The sequence below is a fragment of the Magnolia sinica genome, chromosome 13, assembly GCF_029962835.1.
Source record: "Magnolia sinica isolate HGM2019 chromosome 13, MsV1, whole genome shotgun sequence".
Classification (NCBI taxonomy): Eukaryota; Viridiplantae; Streptophyta; class Magnoliopsida; order Magnoliales; family Magnoliaceae; genus Magnolia; species Magnolia sinica.
In genome coordinates this window covers 78,259,025-78,274,935 of record NC_080585.1, presented here as the reverse complement: position 1 = coordinate 78,274,935, position 15,911 = coordinate 78,259,025, and the positions used below count along the sequence as shown (strand labels likewise).

At 41.8% G+C, this 15,911-nt stretch overlaps 1 protein-coding gene across 2 annotated transcripts in view; it reads right to left on the bottom strand.

Moving 5' to 3' along the window:
* LOC131223893 (phosphatidylinositol 4-kinase alpha 1) overlaps nucleotides 1-12,090 on the bottom strand; it is a 126,624-nt gene extending 114,534 nt beyond the window's left edge. For both annotated transcript variants that reach the window (XM_058219456.1, XM_058219457.1), the window contains exons 1-3: nucleotides 10,874-12,090; nucleotides 598-939; nucleotides 343-504 (exon numbers count right to left, since the gene is read on the bottom strand). In XM_058219456.1, the coding sequence (XP_058075439.1) occupies nucleotides 343-504; nucleotides 598-939; nucleotides 10,874-11,950 (1,581 nt within the window). In that variant the 5' untranslated portion in view covers nucleotides 11,951-12,090. The remainder of the gene's footprint in view (nucleotides 1-342; nucleotides 505-597; nucleotides 940-10,873) is intronic.
* Between the last annotated feature and the right edge of the window lie 3,821 nt (nucleotides 12,091-15,911).

Below are 15,911 nucleotides of genomic sequence, written 5' to 3'. Positions count from 1 at the left end.
GGAAGTAAACGCTGAAGTAGGTCAGAAAAAAGATCCAGGTATCCAGTAGTAATAAGAATCAAAATAATACTATAACCATGGAAAAGGTACGAAACCTATTTTCAGTATCCAGTAATAACTACTAACACAAAAGCAGACATTTGTGCTGTGTCGTGTAAGTTACCAATAACAACAACAAACCTGATCCCCATAATCATTTCGTTCGCGAATACTTGCAGCTAATCCCATGATTTAAAAAAAAAAAAAAAAAACACACACACACACACAAACACACACACACAATGGATGGCAAAGAAAGACATTTGTGTTGTGTCTTGTAAGTTACCAATAACAACAACAAACCTGATCCCCATAATCATTTCGTTCACGAATGCTTGCAGCTAATCCCATGATAAAAGTATCCACAGGAGCCCTGTCTTTGCTCCAACCAAATTCAATTATTTCACAACTCGTCTTTGTGACACTTTCAAACATGGCTCCCTGGTTGTTGCCCCAAGTATCAGCCTGTTTCAGCAAGCTCAAAATAAGGGCAACACAAGATCTTGCATATTGCAAATGGAGAACAGTAAAGAATCGAAAGTAGCACATATGATGTACCTGAGCACATGTGGTTAGAACCAGGGGTTTAAGGCGTATAAGCAAGACTCGTAACAATTGACCCCCACGAGTGACAGCAACCTGTGCAATTCCATTAAGCAATGAACTGAAGAGCTCTTCACAGATCCTTAACTTTCGCCAGGAAGAAAGAATACAAGCTTCTGCAGCATCTAAAAGCAAGGCAAGCGTTCCACGCAACAACATCTTTGAGGTTTTTGCATCAGAATCAACAGAGAGAAGACTTTTAATTTGCACAAATGTTGCTGCTTCACAGGCAGACAACTTTGTATTGATTCTTGCTTTCAGTGAAGCACCCTGTTCTGTCCAATCACGTTTCCGTATCTGCTCATGGAACCCATCAGGAAAAAAAAAAAAAAAAAAAAAGAGAAGCAGAAGCAGATTCAGAACATGGAGAAGAATTTATATAGCTCGGGGGACACTGCGTAAAAATACATACGTGATTGTGAGCCTCTACCATGGCCAGTTCCAGAGCCAGAGTAAAAGAGGAAGGCTGATGTTCAGTTGGCAGTTAATTGTAAAACTTCTGCCAATCTACAATTTCAAACTGACCATAAATAGCTGGAGAGAGTCTAAGTTGATGATGATGACGAAAACCATCATTAGCAAAAATCTGTTTTAAACTCCCTTTTTTTCTTTTTTCTTTTTTTTTTTCCTTTTTTTGAGATGTAACAACATTTTATTGGAAAAACACGCTGAAGGGCGTAAAAGAATACAAAGAGAAAAGAACAAGAAAAGAAAGGAAAGACCCCCAATAGCCTAGGAAGGCTTTACATAAGCTGCCCACTTACTATAAAGGCCTTTGATTCTTTGAATGACCTCTACAACTGAAGTCGATTTGTTGCGGAAACAGCATGCATTCCTAGCTTCCCAAACTGCCCACAACATGGCAATAATATGAAGTCTCCATTTAGCTCTTCCTGCCTTTCCCAATCCTCCCTCATGTCACGCCCAAAGGAGATCCTCCACCGGCCTTGGGTATTACCCACACAGCTCCAAGCGAAAGCAAGAAATGATCCCAAATCTTCTTCACAAACAAGCAATGATTGAAGAGATGATCAATTGACTCCGTATCTCACATACACATCATACAAATATTTGGCAGGATCATGGACCATCTCTGAAGATTATCAATGTTGAGAATCCTCCTACCCACCAACCAAACAAACACCGCCACACAAGGGGGAGCCCCATAATACCAATGATGGAAAGGATGAGGACGGGCGTTACGACACATTGAGAAATACTAACATACCAATGATGTATCCCCACAAAACTACTTATTTAAAAATTAAAAATTTAAATTAAAAAAAAAAAAAAAAAAAAAATCTGCATACCGGCCTAAACATCTAAAACTACATACATTTCAGCACATTGGGAAATACTAACTTTTTGGGGGATGGAAAATTTCAGTGGGTCGGAGTTTCAACTCATTGGGAAATTTTTAGCTGACTCAGAACTTCAATGAATTTAATGTGTATTTTTAAAAAATAAGAAGTTTTATTAAAAGAAGGAAAAAGCCAAAAAACAAACAAACAAAAACAAAAACAAAAAAAAAAAAAAAAACTCTTGAGGGAAATTAAAACATTTTCAAAGGATATTATTCACTCTATTTTTCTTGGTCGAAAGAGTACTATACTCGAACTTTTCATTCTCCGAATTTTTGCCATTTCTATTTTTTGACCGAATTGTTACCGTCTTTTTAACAATCCAAACAAATTAAACATGAACATTTACAGCCCATTTTTTGCCCCATGGTGTTTTGCTAACCATGACGACAATGACACACGTTCAGATGGTAGGGAGAAGGGTTAGATACAAAATCATAATGCAAAATAAAAATCATGTCTAATGTTTTTCAAGAAGACATGTTGACAATGACAAAAGACATGTTGACCATGACAAAAATCACACGGATTGACAAGATTATTCTAGAGAGCATCCATTGGAAAAGTGGGAATACATTCACCAAAAGCTCATATACCAACCATCCACAACATTCCGGTCCAATGCAAAGCTATTCAGCGCAATAGAGATAATGAGCGAGGGATCTGAAGTTTTAGTATGAATATATATAAGAGAAAATACGGCACTGAAGAAAAGAGAGTGCTAGGAGGCCACAAGCACTCTTATCAAAGAGAGGGATCCCAGCCTATATTGCTCTTATCTGTGCCCCTTGGCATTCTGTTATCAAGGGCTTATTGTCTAACTCTCATAGAAGCAAGGCTCTTAAACTCGGGCTATGAAACTTCTCCACTTCTCCCCCTTGGATAGCATATAACCCTGACTGGACAGTAGCACAAGGGCCAGCCGATGCGAGAGCCTGCTGAAAAACATATAGAGACGATGGTGGCAAAGAGACAACATAGGAATGGATCAACATCTACAAGAAATAATCTTTCTAGCAGCATGCGAATCCAAAACACCATGACGTGATTCACAAGATGTTCCATATCATTAGTGGTGGCTGCAACGGCCATCGTCGTTACCATTACAACCCAGACACAACCTGTTTGTTAAATGGTACGAGTCTAGGTCCAAGAACAAACCCAGTTGCTAAATGGGTACCCACCAACCACACAAAAGCCGCAACCTTCGTGGGGTGCCAGAAAATCAAAAGTACGATGTATGAGCCCTCTACGCTTCCAAAGAAGACCTCCGGAGCAACTATGGAAGGACCGGATCGAAAAGCAACACAACTTCGCCACATGTCACACCATCGTATCCCTTTCCCCCGAAAAGAGATGATGCCCTTACAAGCAACCCAGGAGCTTGACAAGATCCTCTACTTCCTCATCCGATAGGTCCCTTAAACAGGGATGGGCACAAATCATGTCACCTCCCCTAGAGAAAAAATAGCGAGCTATTGTTATATTCCCATCCGAAGATAGACGGGCTTAAGCTCGAGAACAACAAATGAGGTGGCCTGCCACCACTCCACACATCCTCCCAAAAGTGAATACAACCACCATCTCCCAAATGAAGGAACCCCCAAGAGGAAAAGCAGCGAGCCATTGTTATATTCCCATGCTAGGATAGACGGGCTTATAGTTGCCAATGATCATCTCTCTCCATAGCCTCTCTTCTTCAGTGCCAAACCTCCATAGCCATTTCTTAGAAGAGCCAAATTCATCGGATCCAAGCCCTTGATACCCGCACCCCCATCAACAATAGGCTTAGACTTACACACCTCTTCCCATTTTAGGAGATGAAATTTATGCTTCTCCTCTACATCTCTCCACACGAAGTCACGCCTCAACCTCTCTAATCTATTCAGGACAGATTTTGGGCATTGGAATAGGGACAAGAAGTAAAGGGCATATTTGATAGTGCAACTTTGATAAGCGACAATCTTCCTCCCAAAGATAGAAGATGACTTTTCCATCTTGATAGCTTCTTCTAAGCCCTTTTAATCACCTTATTCCAAAAGTTTTTTTTTCCATCTTATCAATGCAGAGAGCAAGGCCGACATACAACGATGGAAAAGAGCCTGCCTCGCACCCAAACACTACTATAAATCTCAAGACCTCTTCTTTCATCATTTGGACGCCCAACATCTCAATCTTAGAAATATTTACCTTTAACCCCGAAACAACCACAAAGCATCTTACCATCTTCCAATTATCCGCCACCACTTCATCCGCATCACAGAAGAAGATGGCGTCGGCGAATTGAAGATGAGAAATTTGAACTCTCGCATTAGCGAATAAGGTCAACTTCTTGCCCTTTCTCAAGCATTTTGCTAAGGACTTCTGCGACTACCAAGAACAAAAAGGAGGAGAGTGGATCAACCTGCAAAAAACCTCCTGACACCTTAAAGTAGCCTTTTGAAGACTTGTTGACCAAAACAGAAAAAGCCATACACATTATAACACCCACCCCCTCCACTTCTGGCCATAACGCATTCTTCCTAACATGTAGTCCAAGAACTGCAAATCTACTTCATCGCATGCCTTCTTAATGTCCAGCTTGCACACAACACCCTTTCTGCTTACCTATGCCGAGAATGAGTCCACTAGTGCGTCATTAGTGCACCATACAGAATATCTTTGCCTGCAACAAACACACCTTGGGTTTTTTTTTTTTGGGTGACATTTACAAGAACCAATTGGATTCCTAAGTCTAAAACTCTGGCCAAGATCTTGTAAGGACCTCCAATAATACTTATAGGTCTATAGTCTTTCAATCTATCGACTCCTTCAATCTTTCGGATGATGGCAATGAACGACACCCCCAACTTTGACAACAACCAACCCCTCTCAAAAAAATCTAAAATAAAGTTGAACAAGTCCTCTTTTACCACATTTTTTAAAACTTGGAAAAAGGACATAGGCAACCCATCCAAACTCGGGGCCTTATCCCTACCCAAAGAGTCTACAAGTTTAATTTCTTCCTCAGTGACTGGCTTTTCAAGGAGATCTACTACCGAACTAGAAATGTCGAGGTCGCTTCCATCCTTCACTGGTCAGAAAATTTCTATAGAACTTCGCTATAGATTCACATATTTGATCTTTTTCCTCAATCATTGGCCCATCCTCAACAATACTGACAATCCTATTGTTCATTGCCCTCACATTTGCAATATTACGAAAGAACGCGTGGTTCTTGTCACCTTCATTAAGTCATACTGCTCCGAACGTTGTCTCCATATGATTTCCTCTTTTTTTAAATGGTAGGAATATCTAACAATAGTTTAACCCGCCGCGACCTTTCAACCTCCGTTAACACGCCCCCTTCTTCCTTTACATCCACAGCTTGAATTTCCTTTAGAATAACATCGACCTCAACTTCCCGATTGTTGAGCACCTCCCATTTCCAAATATTGATATTCCCTTTTAAAAGTATCAATTTCCGGTTGAAGATAAACCCAGCATACTATCCCACTTCCTCAAAAGACTCTCACCATTCCTTCCTTCACTAGATTTAGGAAACTCTCTACATCAAACCAAAACAGCTCAAATTCTAAGGGTCTTAGGCCCCAATTTTCCTCCTCTACTTCCAACAAAATGGGGACGATGATCATAAATTGGCCTGGGGAGACCCACTACAAAAGCAGCAAGTATTTCTTCAACCACTCAACAGAAAGTAAAAATCTATCAAGGCGAGACCCTTTCCTGCCCATTCTTCCATCTGAACTTGGCTCCCCCCATTAGAATATCCACCATTTCATTAGTAGACAGAAAACCCCTTCATGCTTCGGGTGATGGGGCTACCATTTGACTTCTTATGAGTGAACCTGATCACGTTGAAGTCAACCCCCACGCACACCACGGCATCTTCCATCTCCCCCCAATATAGTTCAACTCCTCCCACAATAGATATCTCTGCTCGAGTTGACACAGCCCATAAACTGCAACAAACAACCAACGAAAGCCCAAAACCACTTCCCTCGAAGCAACAGAAATAGAGAAAGAGTTGCACTCCCAGTCCTCACTGACCCACATGCAAGTATTCTAAGCCACAATGAATCCTCCAACAGAGCCGACCACGTCCAAAGACACCCAATCCTTGTTTCTAACCCCTCCAATTGAATCCAACAGCTTCTTATCAACAGATTGGAGTTTAGACCCCTACAACGTAAACTGGGCCTTGGCCTTTCAACAAATATCTTTAACCTAGCACCTTTTTTGCTTACTCCCCAAACCCTTCACATTCTAAGACAGCAACTTCATTAGGGGAACATCCTCCCCCCTCTGACCTTCTTCATACCACTAGCCTTTCTGGTTACTCCCCCAAACCCCTTACATTGCAAGATAGTAGCTTCATTAGGAGACCATCCTCGCCCCTCCGCCCTTCGTCATTCCACTAGCCTTGTCCCCAACATGCAATTGATTGACGCTTCTAAGCTTATGAGTTCCCTCCATTCCCTTGGAGTCCTCTGAGGCTTCTTCTAATGAACTTCCTGGAGCTTCTAATTCCCTCTTCTCTACGAACTGAAATACCCAAGGTATCCCATATCGGTATTGGTTGGCGTAACGGTGCCCACCGATACCAATACGGATACGAGGGTGTATCAGCGAGGCGTAATGGCCCGTAACAGTGCAAAAAAAAAAAAAAAATTGGCAAAAAAAATATGAAAAAATATGGATTAAATCCGGAATATTCTAAGCATTCCGAATATGCATTTATTTATAAATTGGAACATGTTTATGGTGGTGTAACGGTCCACTCTTTGGTTAGAAGTTGTATCGGACTGTCTGATGAATTTATGAACCAGAAAACCTGATATTGGCTATAAATATTTTATATTTAATTATCTAACTATATTATATCAATATGAATTAATTAGAATAAATCTAATACCAAAATATCTCATATTTGTAGGTATTGGTGTATTACATACCTTGTGACTTGTGTACATTTTATTTCAACATACAATCTAGGGACTTTTATGTCCGATTATATAATTCATATATCTAACAAATTAATATAATTTTTCCCAATAAATTTTAAGCAAAAATTTGAAATTATATTCAAGTAAATAGTGTTGTCGATTTAGAGCTGATTTGGTGGACCATTTGATGCCCCAAATCAATGTTAAATTCATGCAATCTATTGGCACTTATCTTACTAATGGATTGGTGGATATTTATTGAACAGTGATGAATGAAAAATATCAAATGGTCCTATTTCGAAAAACAAGTGTATGCAAATTAATGGTAAAACTATAGTAGTTATTTAATTTTGGGATTGTGACTTCGCAACAATGGTCCCAAAACTTAACTGGTTAATTTTGAGTTGATATATACGTCATGTATAAATTTTTAGGGCCATGTACTGGGCTCCACTGGATTATGTATTATATATCCATGTCATCCATCCATTTTGTCAACTCATTTAAGGGCATTGGAAAAAAATAAGGTAAATCCAGATCTCAGGTGGACCACTAGTGGGCCAGGCTATGTGACCTTATGAACTGGTTCAATGGAAAATAAACATTATAGTGGACCGCATGGATATTCTACACATAAATCAAGGTGCGGCCACTTAACAAAACAATGGCAAGTGCGGAGGCGGATCGCATACCGGGTAACTCAGTACGCTAAGCGTAATGAGTAAACTCTATGGGGTCCACTATAATTTATGTATTTTATCCAATTCGTCCATACATTTTACCAGGTGATTTTAGGGCCCTATCTCAAAAACGAAGCATATAAAAAGCTAAAATGTACCACACCACAGGAAACAGTGTGAATTGAATTTCTTCCGTTGAAAATTTCTTAGGGGCCATAGAAGTTTTGGATCAAGCTTATATTTGTATTTTCCATTCATCCATGTTTGTATGATCTTATGAGAAGGTTGGATGACAAATAAACATCACTGTGGGGCCTAGCAAGGTTTCAACGGTGGAAATCATTATTTCCACTGTTTCATGTGGTATGGCCCACTTGAGTTTTGGATAAGCTTCAATTTTGGGCTCAACCCCTAAAATGAGCTGAAAAAGCCTATGGACGGTGTGGATAAACCACATACATTCACTGTGGGCGCAATCCGATTTCCGCAAGTGCACTGTGCAGCGTGCACCGCAGGTCCTCCGAACATTTTAAAAAGAAATTTGAAGTGTGTGGCTGTTTCACAGCCACGCAGACCATTCGTTTTTCAAGAACAAAATGAAAAGAAGAGAGAGAGGTAAACTGAAAACAAAAGAAGGAAAGGAGAGAGAGAGAGAGAGAGAGAGAGAGAGAGAAGAAGAAGAAGAAGGGCCGCAGCCACAGCAGCCCGAGAAGAAGAAGGAGGAGGAGGAGGAGGAGGAGAAGAATGAGAAGGAGAAGAACGAGAAGAAGAAAAGAAAGAAAGAAAAAGGTAAGTTTTTTCTTTTCTTTTCTTTTCTTTTCTTTTTCTTTTTTCTTTTTTTTCTCATTTTTTCCTATTTTCTTTAGGCCCGTAACAGTTGTTACGGTACTGTAACGGCCGTTATGGACTGTAACGGCCGTTACGAGCACAAAAAAGGGGGGTGGCCGTTACAACCCTGTAACGCGTAACGGTCACGGCCGTTTCCGTTACATATCGGCCGTTACAGCCGAAACGTAACCATTTTGGAATACCTTGGAAATACCGCAATGACGTCCTTATCGCAAGTCGAAGGTAACACCTGCCATCTTCCCCACCCAATCAATCGCTTCCTTTATCTAACTTAGGTTTTTAGGCGTAGGATTATGAACCCCTTCCTTCTCTACCTGAAGCACCCCCATAATTGCATAAGTTTCAAAGAGAGAACTCATCTTCTCAACAGAAACTCCAATGACTTGGATAGGTGTGACTTCTAAAAGTTCAAAGATGAATTCATTGCTAGCCTAACTCCCTTGTAGCATTAGAACCCCTCACCGACCTCTAGATCTACGACTTGAGGAATCACTGTCAGATCCCGAATGACTAACTCAATGGGAGCCAGCAAGCCACAAGTCATCAAAAAGCCTTGAGCAAGAAGAGCCTCCCTAGAGAGAGGCAAAGAGATGCTCCCATCGCTACAAGGTCACTGAGAAGATGACTCATGGTCAACTAGAGGGATCCGAAAAACACAGTCCATGTTGTCCCCCTTCTCCACTTCATTAGCTAGAGTTGTCTCATCAACCTAAGTAAACCCTCTCAACTCCATAAATGTGGAGGTTAGCTTGCATGTGAGAGATAGGGCAGCATAACCGCACATGCTGAGGGGTCTCAAGCCCCACCCAGGACACGTCGAATCACTGCTAGCCCCCGCACTACACACGTCCACTCCACACCAATGTCACCATCATCTGCATCAGAATAGCCAACTTTGGAAGCACTGACCCACCAACCAACATCGCAACATAGCGCATAGGCCCACCATCTCTTAATGCTCCGTCAGACCATTGAGACGGTGCTCTGTCTTCTCCACCCACCCCGTAACGTCTCTTGGGCAGAGCTCCGCCCCTCTTTTGCCAAGCTCCTCCCCATCCACAGCAAACACCCCGCCTCATCTCTCTCAAAATCTAGATAGGAGTCATCTTATCACCGACAATGATTGGAACGAAACCTAGATCTTCCATCACTCTCTTCTTCCACACATATTATGGTTCCACTAAGCTCCTCCCCACCTTCCAAAGATGGGTTAAAAGCAAGAACCTCTCTAAGGCAGGAACCCACCACAAGAAAGCTTCCATGAACCACAATTCCAAAGAAATGCCCTGAACAAAAACTAAATGCCCTCCGTGCCAAAGATCGAACTTCCTAACCACTAGCGAACAGCCATCACCAGGCCTCATTTTTACCCATCGACTTGAGAATGAAGTCCTCCTCCAATTTGCAGTAGGCTTTCAGCCAAACCTTAAGTGTCTTCCAACAAAGCTTCAACTTTTGTATAAGCTACTAGAGACCATTGCAAAACCCTCCAAGTGTTCCCCACCACCCTTGCGTTGACCTTCACCTCCGAGCCCATTGTTGTCTCCTCCTTCCAAACCCACCTTTCCACCACTAGAGGTTTTTCTTTTTTCTTTTTTCTTTTTTTTTTTTTTTTGAGAGAGAGATCAAGAGATCAGCATCAAAGGCTTGTCCTCTCCCATCTTCAAATCTACATCTTCGACAAGTTTTAGTGCTGAAACCATCTCCACCTGTTGCTGCTCCTTGCCCATCTTTGAATCTACACCTTTGGCCGGCCTCGGAACTAAGCGCTTTCCCACAACCACATCCCTGAAGGATCTGGATCTTCCCCCTCTATCTTCCTTCCCACACCTGCACCATTGCTAGCTTCAGCCCTGGATGCTCCCATCTTCACAGAACCTCCGCCTCCCTCACATCTCTCCTCCTCCTTGCTCGTTGCCCTATTGCCCAACTCAGGGCCATACCTTGCCCTCTGGATCGAGCTCTTCCCTCCGAATCCCTTACCATTCATCAAGGCCTCCACCTCAAGCCACTCCTTCAGAAAATCCCATGCTCACGAAAGCAAATCCTCAGACAAACGCAGATTTCCGAGCTCAAGGAATGATCGCCTCTTCATCCCTCTTTGTATTTCTTCCATTTTCTTTTTCTTTTTTCAAAAGATAAAAAATTCAATAAAAGAAGGTGCAGTGATATATCATAATAAAGAAAAGAAACCGAACGAATAACTAGCTATGAATGGTCTGGACGGCTAATAAGTAGGCCTGACCTGTATTGTTTTCTGGTAAACAAAAACATACTTTGGCCATGCCAAGCGTTGTGTATTCTCTCAAACTATGTACCATTCTGTGAATTGAATTTCAAGTAGAAATCAGAACGAGAAAGTGTAAGAGAGGGTAAGAGAAAAATTAAAACTTACTTTGAGAAAAGCCGGCAAAGATTTGAGCTGCTTAGCTGCTACCATCCTGACCTGCTCCAGATGCCCAGCCTTGACTGGGACTTTATCCAGAACATGTGCAAACAGCCTAAATGCAATCTCTTGCTTCTCCAAACCCTCAATCAATTCCTCTTCAAATGCAGCAACATTCTGCCTCATTGCTGCCGCCCCATCACCAACCCCACCAAACTGATCAAGGCTGCTCCTTCCAGCAATGCTGCCATTTCCAGCACTAGATCTTGCGCCTGCACTGCCGCTGCCAACATCATCTTCGGTGCTGCTCTCCCTATATTCCTCCTTCCCCTTGGCCCTCAACGCCCCAACCACAGCACTTGGCGAAGACGTTACAGACACCTCGCTCACCGGACTCGAGTCCCCATTCGTCTGGACCTGCAGTGACGATGATGACGACGTCTCCGAGGACGGCACAGCCAACCCTGACACAGACGCAGAGGTGGACGACATTGACATGACTGGCACCGAAACCAACGCCTCTCCCGCGGCGACAAACTGGTCAAGGAGGCACCCAACAAGCCTATCAGCGTCAGAAGCCGGTATCGGGGGGCAGTTCCTGGAAAGGGCCGCAAGGAATGCCTTGGCAATCCCTGCAGGGTCATCGTCATGGCGGGCCGCGGTAGTGACAATGATCTCGGTTACGAGCGTGCCGACCGCAGCAGCAAAATCAGGGGAGAGATCAGCGGCAGCCGCAACGTAGCCGAAGAGATCGGAGAAGAAGGAGGAGATGGAATCGAGGGGGAAGGAAGGAGGCCAGAAGGAGGGGTGGAAGGAAGAGGACTGGACAGAGCGGAGGAAGTCGAGGATGGCGGAATGAGGAGATCGGGATGGGGTCTTATCGGAAGGCTGGTTGGAGCATTTCGACAGGAACCTAGCAGTCGCAAGGATGGCATTGAGGTGGGATCTGGTCAGACGCGTCTGAAGGGTGTTGGGGTGCGACGCAGCGGACGGAGGAGGACAGCGAGTGCAGATCCAGGAGAGCTTTTCGGAGAAAAGGGAAGGGTTTTGAGCGATCAGGTCGCAGAGCTCGACCAGGGCTTCCATTGCATCGCTGAAATTGAGAGAGAGAGAGAGAGAGATTATTTCATTTGGGGAGGTGCATTGGAATTTCGCTTTAGAGAGAGAGAGAGAGAGAGAGAGAGAGATTATTTCATTTGGAGAGGTGCATTCGAATTTCGCTTTCGTGCATCGACAATCCGCTTTCGTGCATCTCCTTTTCCGTTGGGATTGTCGATGCAATGCAGTTGTTTGGTTTGGCCCTTTCTCTCTCGAGAAATTTGGGACCGTGGACCCCACCTTTTATCCAGCTGTTCTTATGAAACAATGCAAACTTAGTTTGGGAACTTAGACCTGCACGTGCGGAGACCGAGTTCCGAGACGAAAATACCCCTCCCTTCCTTTCGAAGAAGGGCGCTGACGCTCCTCCAACCGAGAGTTGTACGAGCGGCTCAAAGGAGATCGAGTTACATGGCCCCCACAGCTATGTATTTATTATATCCGCAACGTTCAACCATATTTCGAGATCATTTCGGAGCATTATCCAAAAAAAAAATCATATCCAAAGATCAACTGGACCACACCACAAAGAGCAGCGGCAAAATTGATTTTCACTGTTAAAAATTTTGTAGGGCCTACCATAACAATTATTTTCCATCCAATCTATTCATAAGGTCACAAAGGCTTGGATATTGAGGGAAAAAAAATTTTATAATGATCCAAAACTTCCGTAACCCCTAAAAGGGTTTCGATGGTAGACGTTCAATTCCCCACTGCCTTTTACAATGTGGTCCACTTGATAGTTAGATATGTCTTATTTTTCGTCTCAAGCTTAATATGAGCTCACCAAATAGATGGATGGTTTGGATATAACACACCTCATGATGGGACCCACAAAAGGTAGTGGGGATTACAACAACAAAAATTAATAATAATAAATAAATAAATAACCAAGAATTTATGGCTATAGTGTTTTCTATAGCTATGGATTATAACCGTGGCCCTCCTTTTTTGATATGTCCTTTGATATATATCGAAGGTCTTTTGGCATGTACTTCGATATATTGAAGGTCTTTCGTTATAATCGAAAAAGGTCCAGAATTGTCCAGCGAGTTTAGCTCAAAAATCCTGCAATTTTCGATACATATCGAAGAGTATTCAATATGTATCTAAGGTAATTTACCTATAGCTATGGATTATAACCGTAGCCATAACTGTAGTCCGTGCCAGTCTAATGCAATTTTATATATATATTTACATGGAGAACTTTATTCTATCTACAATTTTCTCTAATACATATTTATATAAATATGTATATATAAGCATATAAATTTTTTCTCTCTCTCTTTTAATTCATTTCTTTGTCTATTTATTCAACAAGCATATCTCCTAAACTAGAATGATTTACTTAACGTACCACATATGATTTTAAGGTAGGAGAAGCTAATTTAGCCAACAAACCTAGTTATTTTCCAAGATTCCACTGGGTTAATAGTCGAAAATCCATTTCATTCACTTCGTGGTCAATTTCAATCACTTCGTGGTCAGACTGGAAATTCAGCGGGGCAAAAATGAAATTGAGCGAGGCAAACTAGAAATTCAGCGGGGCAAACATTAAATTGAGCGGGGCAAACTAGAAATTCAGCGGGGCAAACATGAAATTGAGCGGGGCAAACTAGAAATTCAACGGAGCAAACATGAATTTCAGCGGGGCAAACATGAAATTGAGCGGGGCAAACTAGAAATTCAATGGGGCAAATATGAAATTGAGCGGGGCAAGCTATAAATTGAGCGGGGCAAACATGAATTTCAGCGGGGCAAACTAAAAATTCAGCGGGGCAAACATGAAATTCAGCGAGGCAAACTATAAATTAAGCGGTGCAAACATGAAATTGAGCGAGGCAAACATGAAATTGAGCAGGACCAGCGAGAAATTGAGCGGGGCAAACATGAAATTGAGCGGGGAAACTAAAAATTCAGCGGGGCAAACATGTACAATAAACAAATACATTTTTTCTCTCTTCTTTTTTTTTGGTTTTTATGTTACTTAGAAGGTGTTTGATAAAACACCTGTAAAACCATTGTAGTTCGGGTGTTTATGAAAATGCCTCCTGGTAAGGGCTGCATCACTCTGGGTGAGGCTGGGGTGCACCTAAAATACTCTTGAAAATTTGGTGGCTTTTCACTTATAGGACAAAACGTAGCAAATCGTTTGCATTCTCTCTGCTTGTGCAATCGCTTGCATTCAGCGGAGCAAACTGTCATTATTAGTAAAGAATGGATGTTTAATTGACCTATAAGTGAGGGAGTAGAAACTTCACGGACATCATTTTCCGATAGTCAATGGAAGAACTAATTTTATGAACTAAACATGTCTCTTACGTTGAAAAGTTATCAGATGTGAGACAAACAAATTGTTTCCTTTTAGTGTTCAAATTGAAGGGAAAAAGTGAAATAGCATGGAGCTATAAGAAATCAAAGTAATAATAAGGAGAGAGAGACCCTCAGGGCCATCTGTAAGGTCTCAACCTCGGCACAAGTTGTCGTAGCCACTTCCGGCTCCGCAGCTTGAGCGTGGATCTCGGCCTTAGCTATCTCGAGCCTCCGACCTGCCTACTCAACGTGACCCCTCATCTTGAGGAAAGCTTGGCAGGAGGTGAGAACTCCAATGACACCCTGCAAAGAGGGAATAACAAGAAGTTAGCCGACCAAAAAGAAAAAATGCATACAGGAAAAAAAAAAGACACGCCTTTACCTTGATCAACATCAACACCACCCCACCTAACAAGGGTTCAGGTTACAGGGCGAGCATGGAGCCGATCTCCTCTTCACTCACATGGTGGCTACCCCATTATTAGCAATGAATATATGTTCTGGTATGTGTCTTATTCTTCAATTTTCAGTTTACCCCGCTCAATTTCTAGTTTGCCCCACTCAATTTTCAGTTTGCCCCGCTTAATTTCTAGTTTGCCCCGCTCAATTTTCAGTTTGCCCCGCTCAATTTTTAGTTTGCCCCGTTCAATTTTTTGTTTGCCCCGCTCAATTTCATGTTTGCCCCGCTCAATTCAGCGGGTCAAACTAGAAATTCAGCGGAGCAAACTGAAAATTGAACGGGGCAAACATGAAATTCAGCGGGGCAAACATGAAATTCAACAGTGCAAACTGGAAATTCAGCGGGGCAAACTTGAAATTCAGCGGAGCAAACTAGAAATTGAGCGAGACAAACATGAAATTCAGCCGGGGAAACATGAAATTTAGCAGGGTAAGGTATTTGGCTTTCAGGGCTTGTTTGGATACCTCGAAACAAGTTACTTTGTATACCTACAGCAGTAGATAAGTAGCTTATTCAAGATAAGTAAGCTCGGTTTAAGAACAATTATAAGTAACTTTTTTACTTAAAGTTACTCCATCACTTCAGCTTAAGAAGTATAAACCAAGATAAGCTACTTAATGCATAGGTAGCTTATATCAAGTTACTTACAATCCAAACTCCTTCGGATAGACACTATTTTCGCAACTTTTATCTCATATTAAGGCTAAAGTAGTTGACCTGATGGAATCTTGGAAAATAATCAGGTTGGTTGGCTAAAGTAGCTTCTCCTACCACAAAACATATATGGTACATCAAGTAACTAATTTTAGTTTAGAAGATATTCTTATTAAATGAATAAAGAAATAAATGAAAAAAAGAGAGAAAAAAAAATTATATGCTTATATATACAAATTTATATAAATATGTATTAGAGAAAATTGTTGGTAGAATATAGTTCTCCATGTAAAAAATAAAAAATAAAAATAAATTTGCATAGGGAAAATCACCTTTGATATTTGCAAGATTTTTTAGGCAAACTTGCTCGACAGTTCTGGACCATTTTCGATCATATCAAAAGACCTTTGATACATATCAAAGTACATATCAAAAGACCTTCGATACATAGCAAAGGACATATCGAAACAGCATGGATTGCGGTTATGGATACGGTTATAATCCGTAGACATGTTCCTAGCT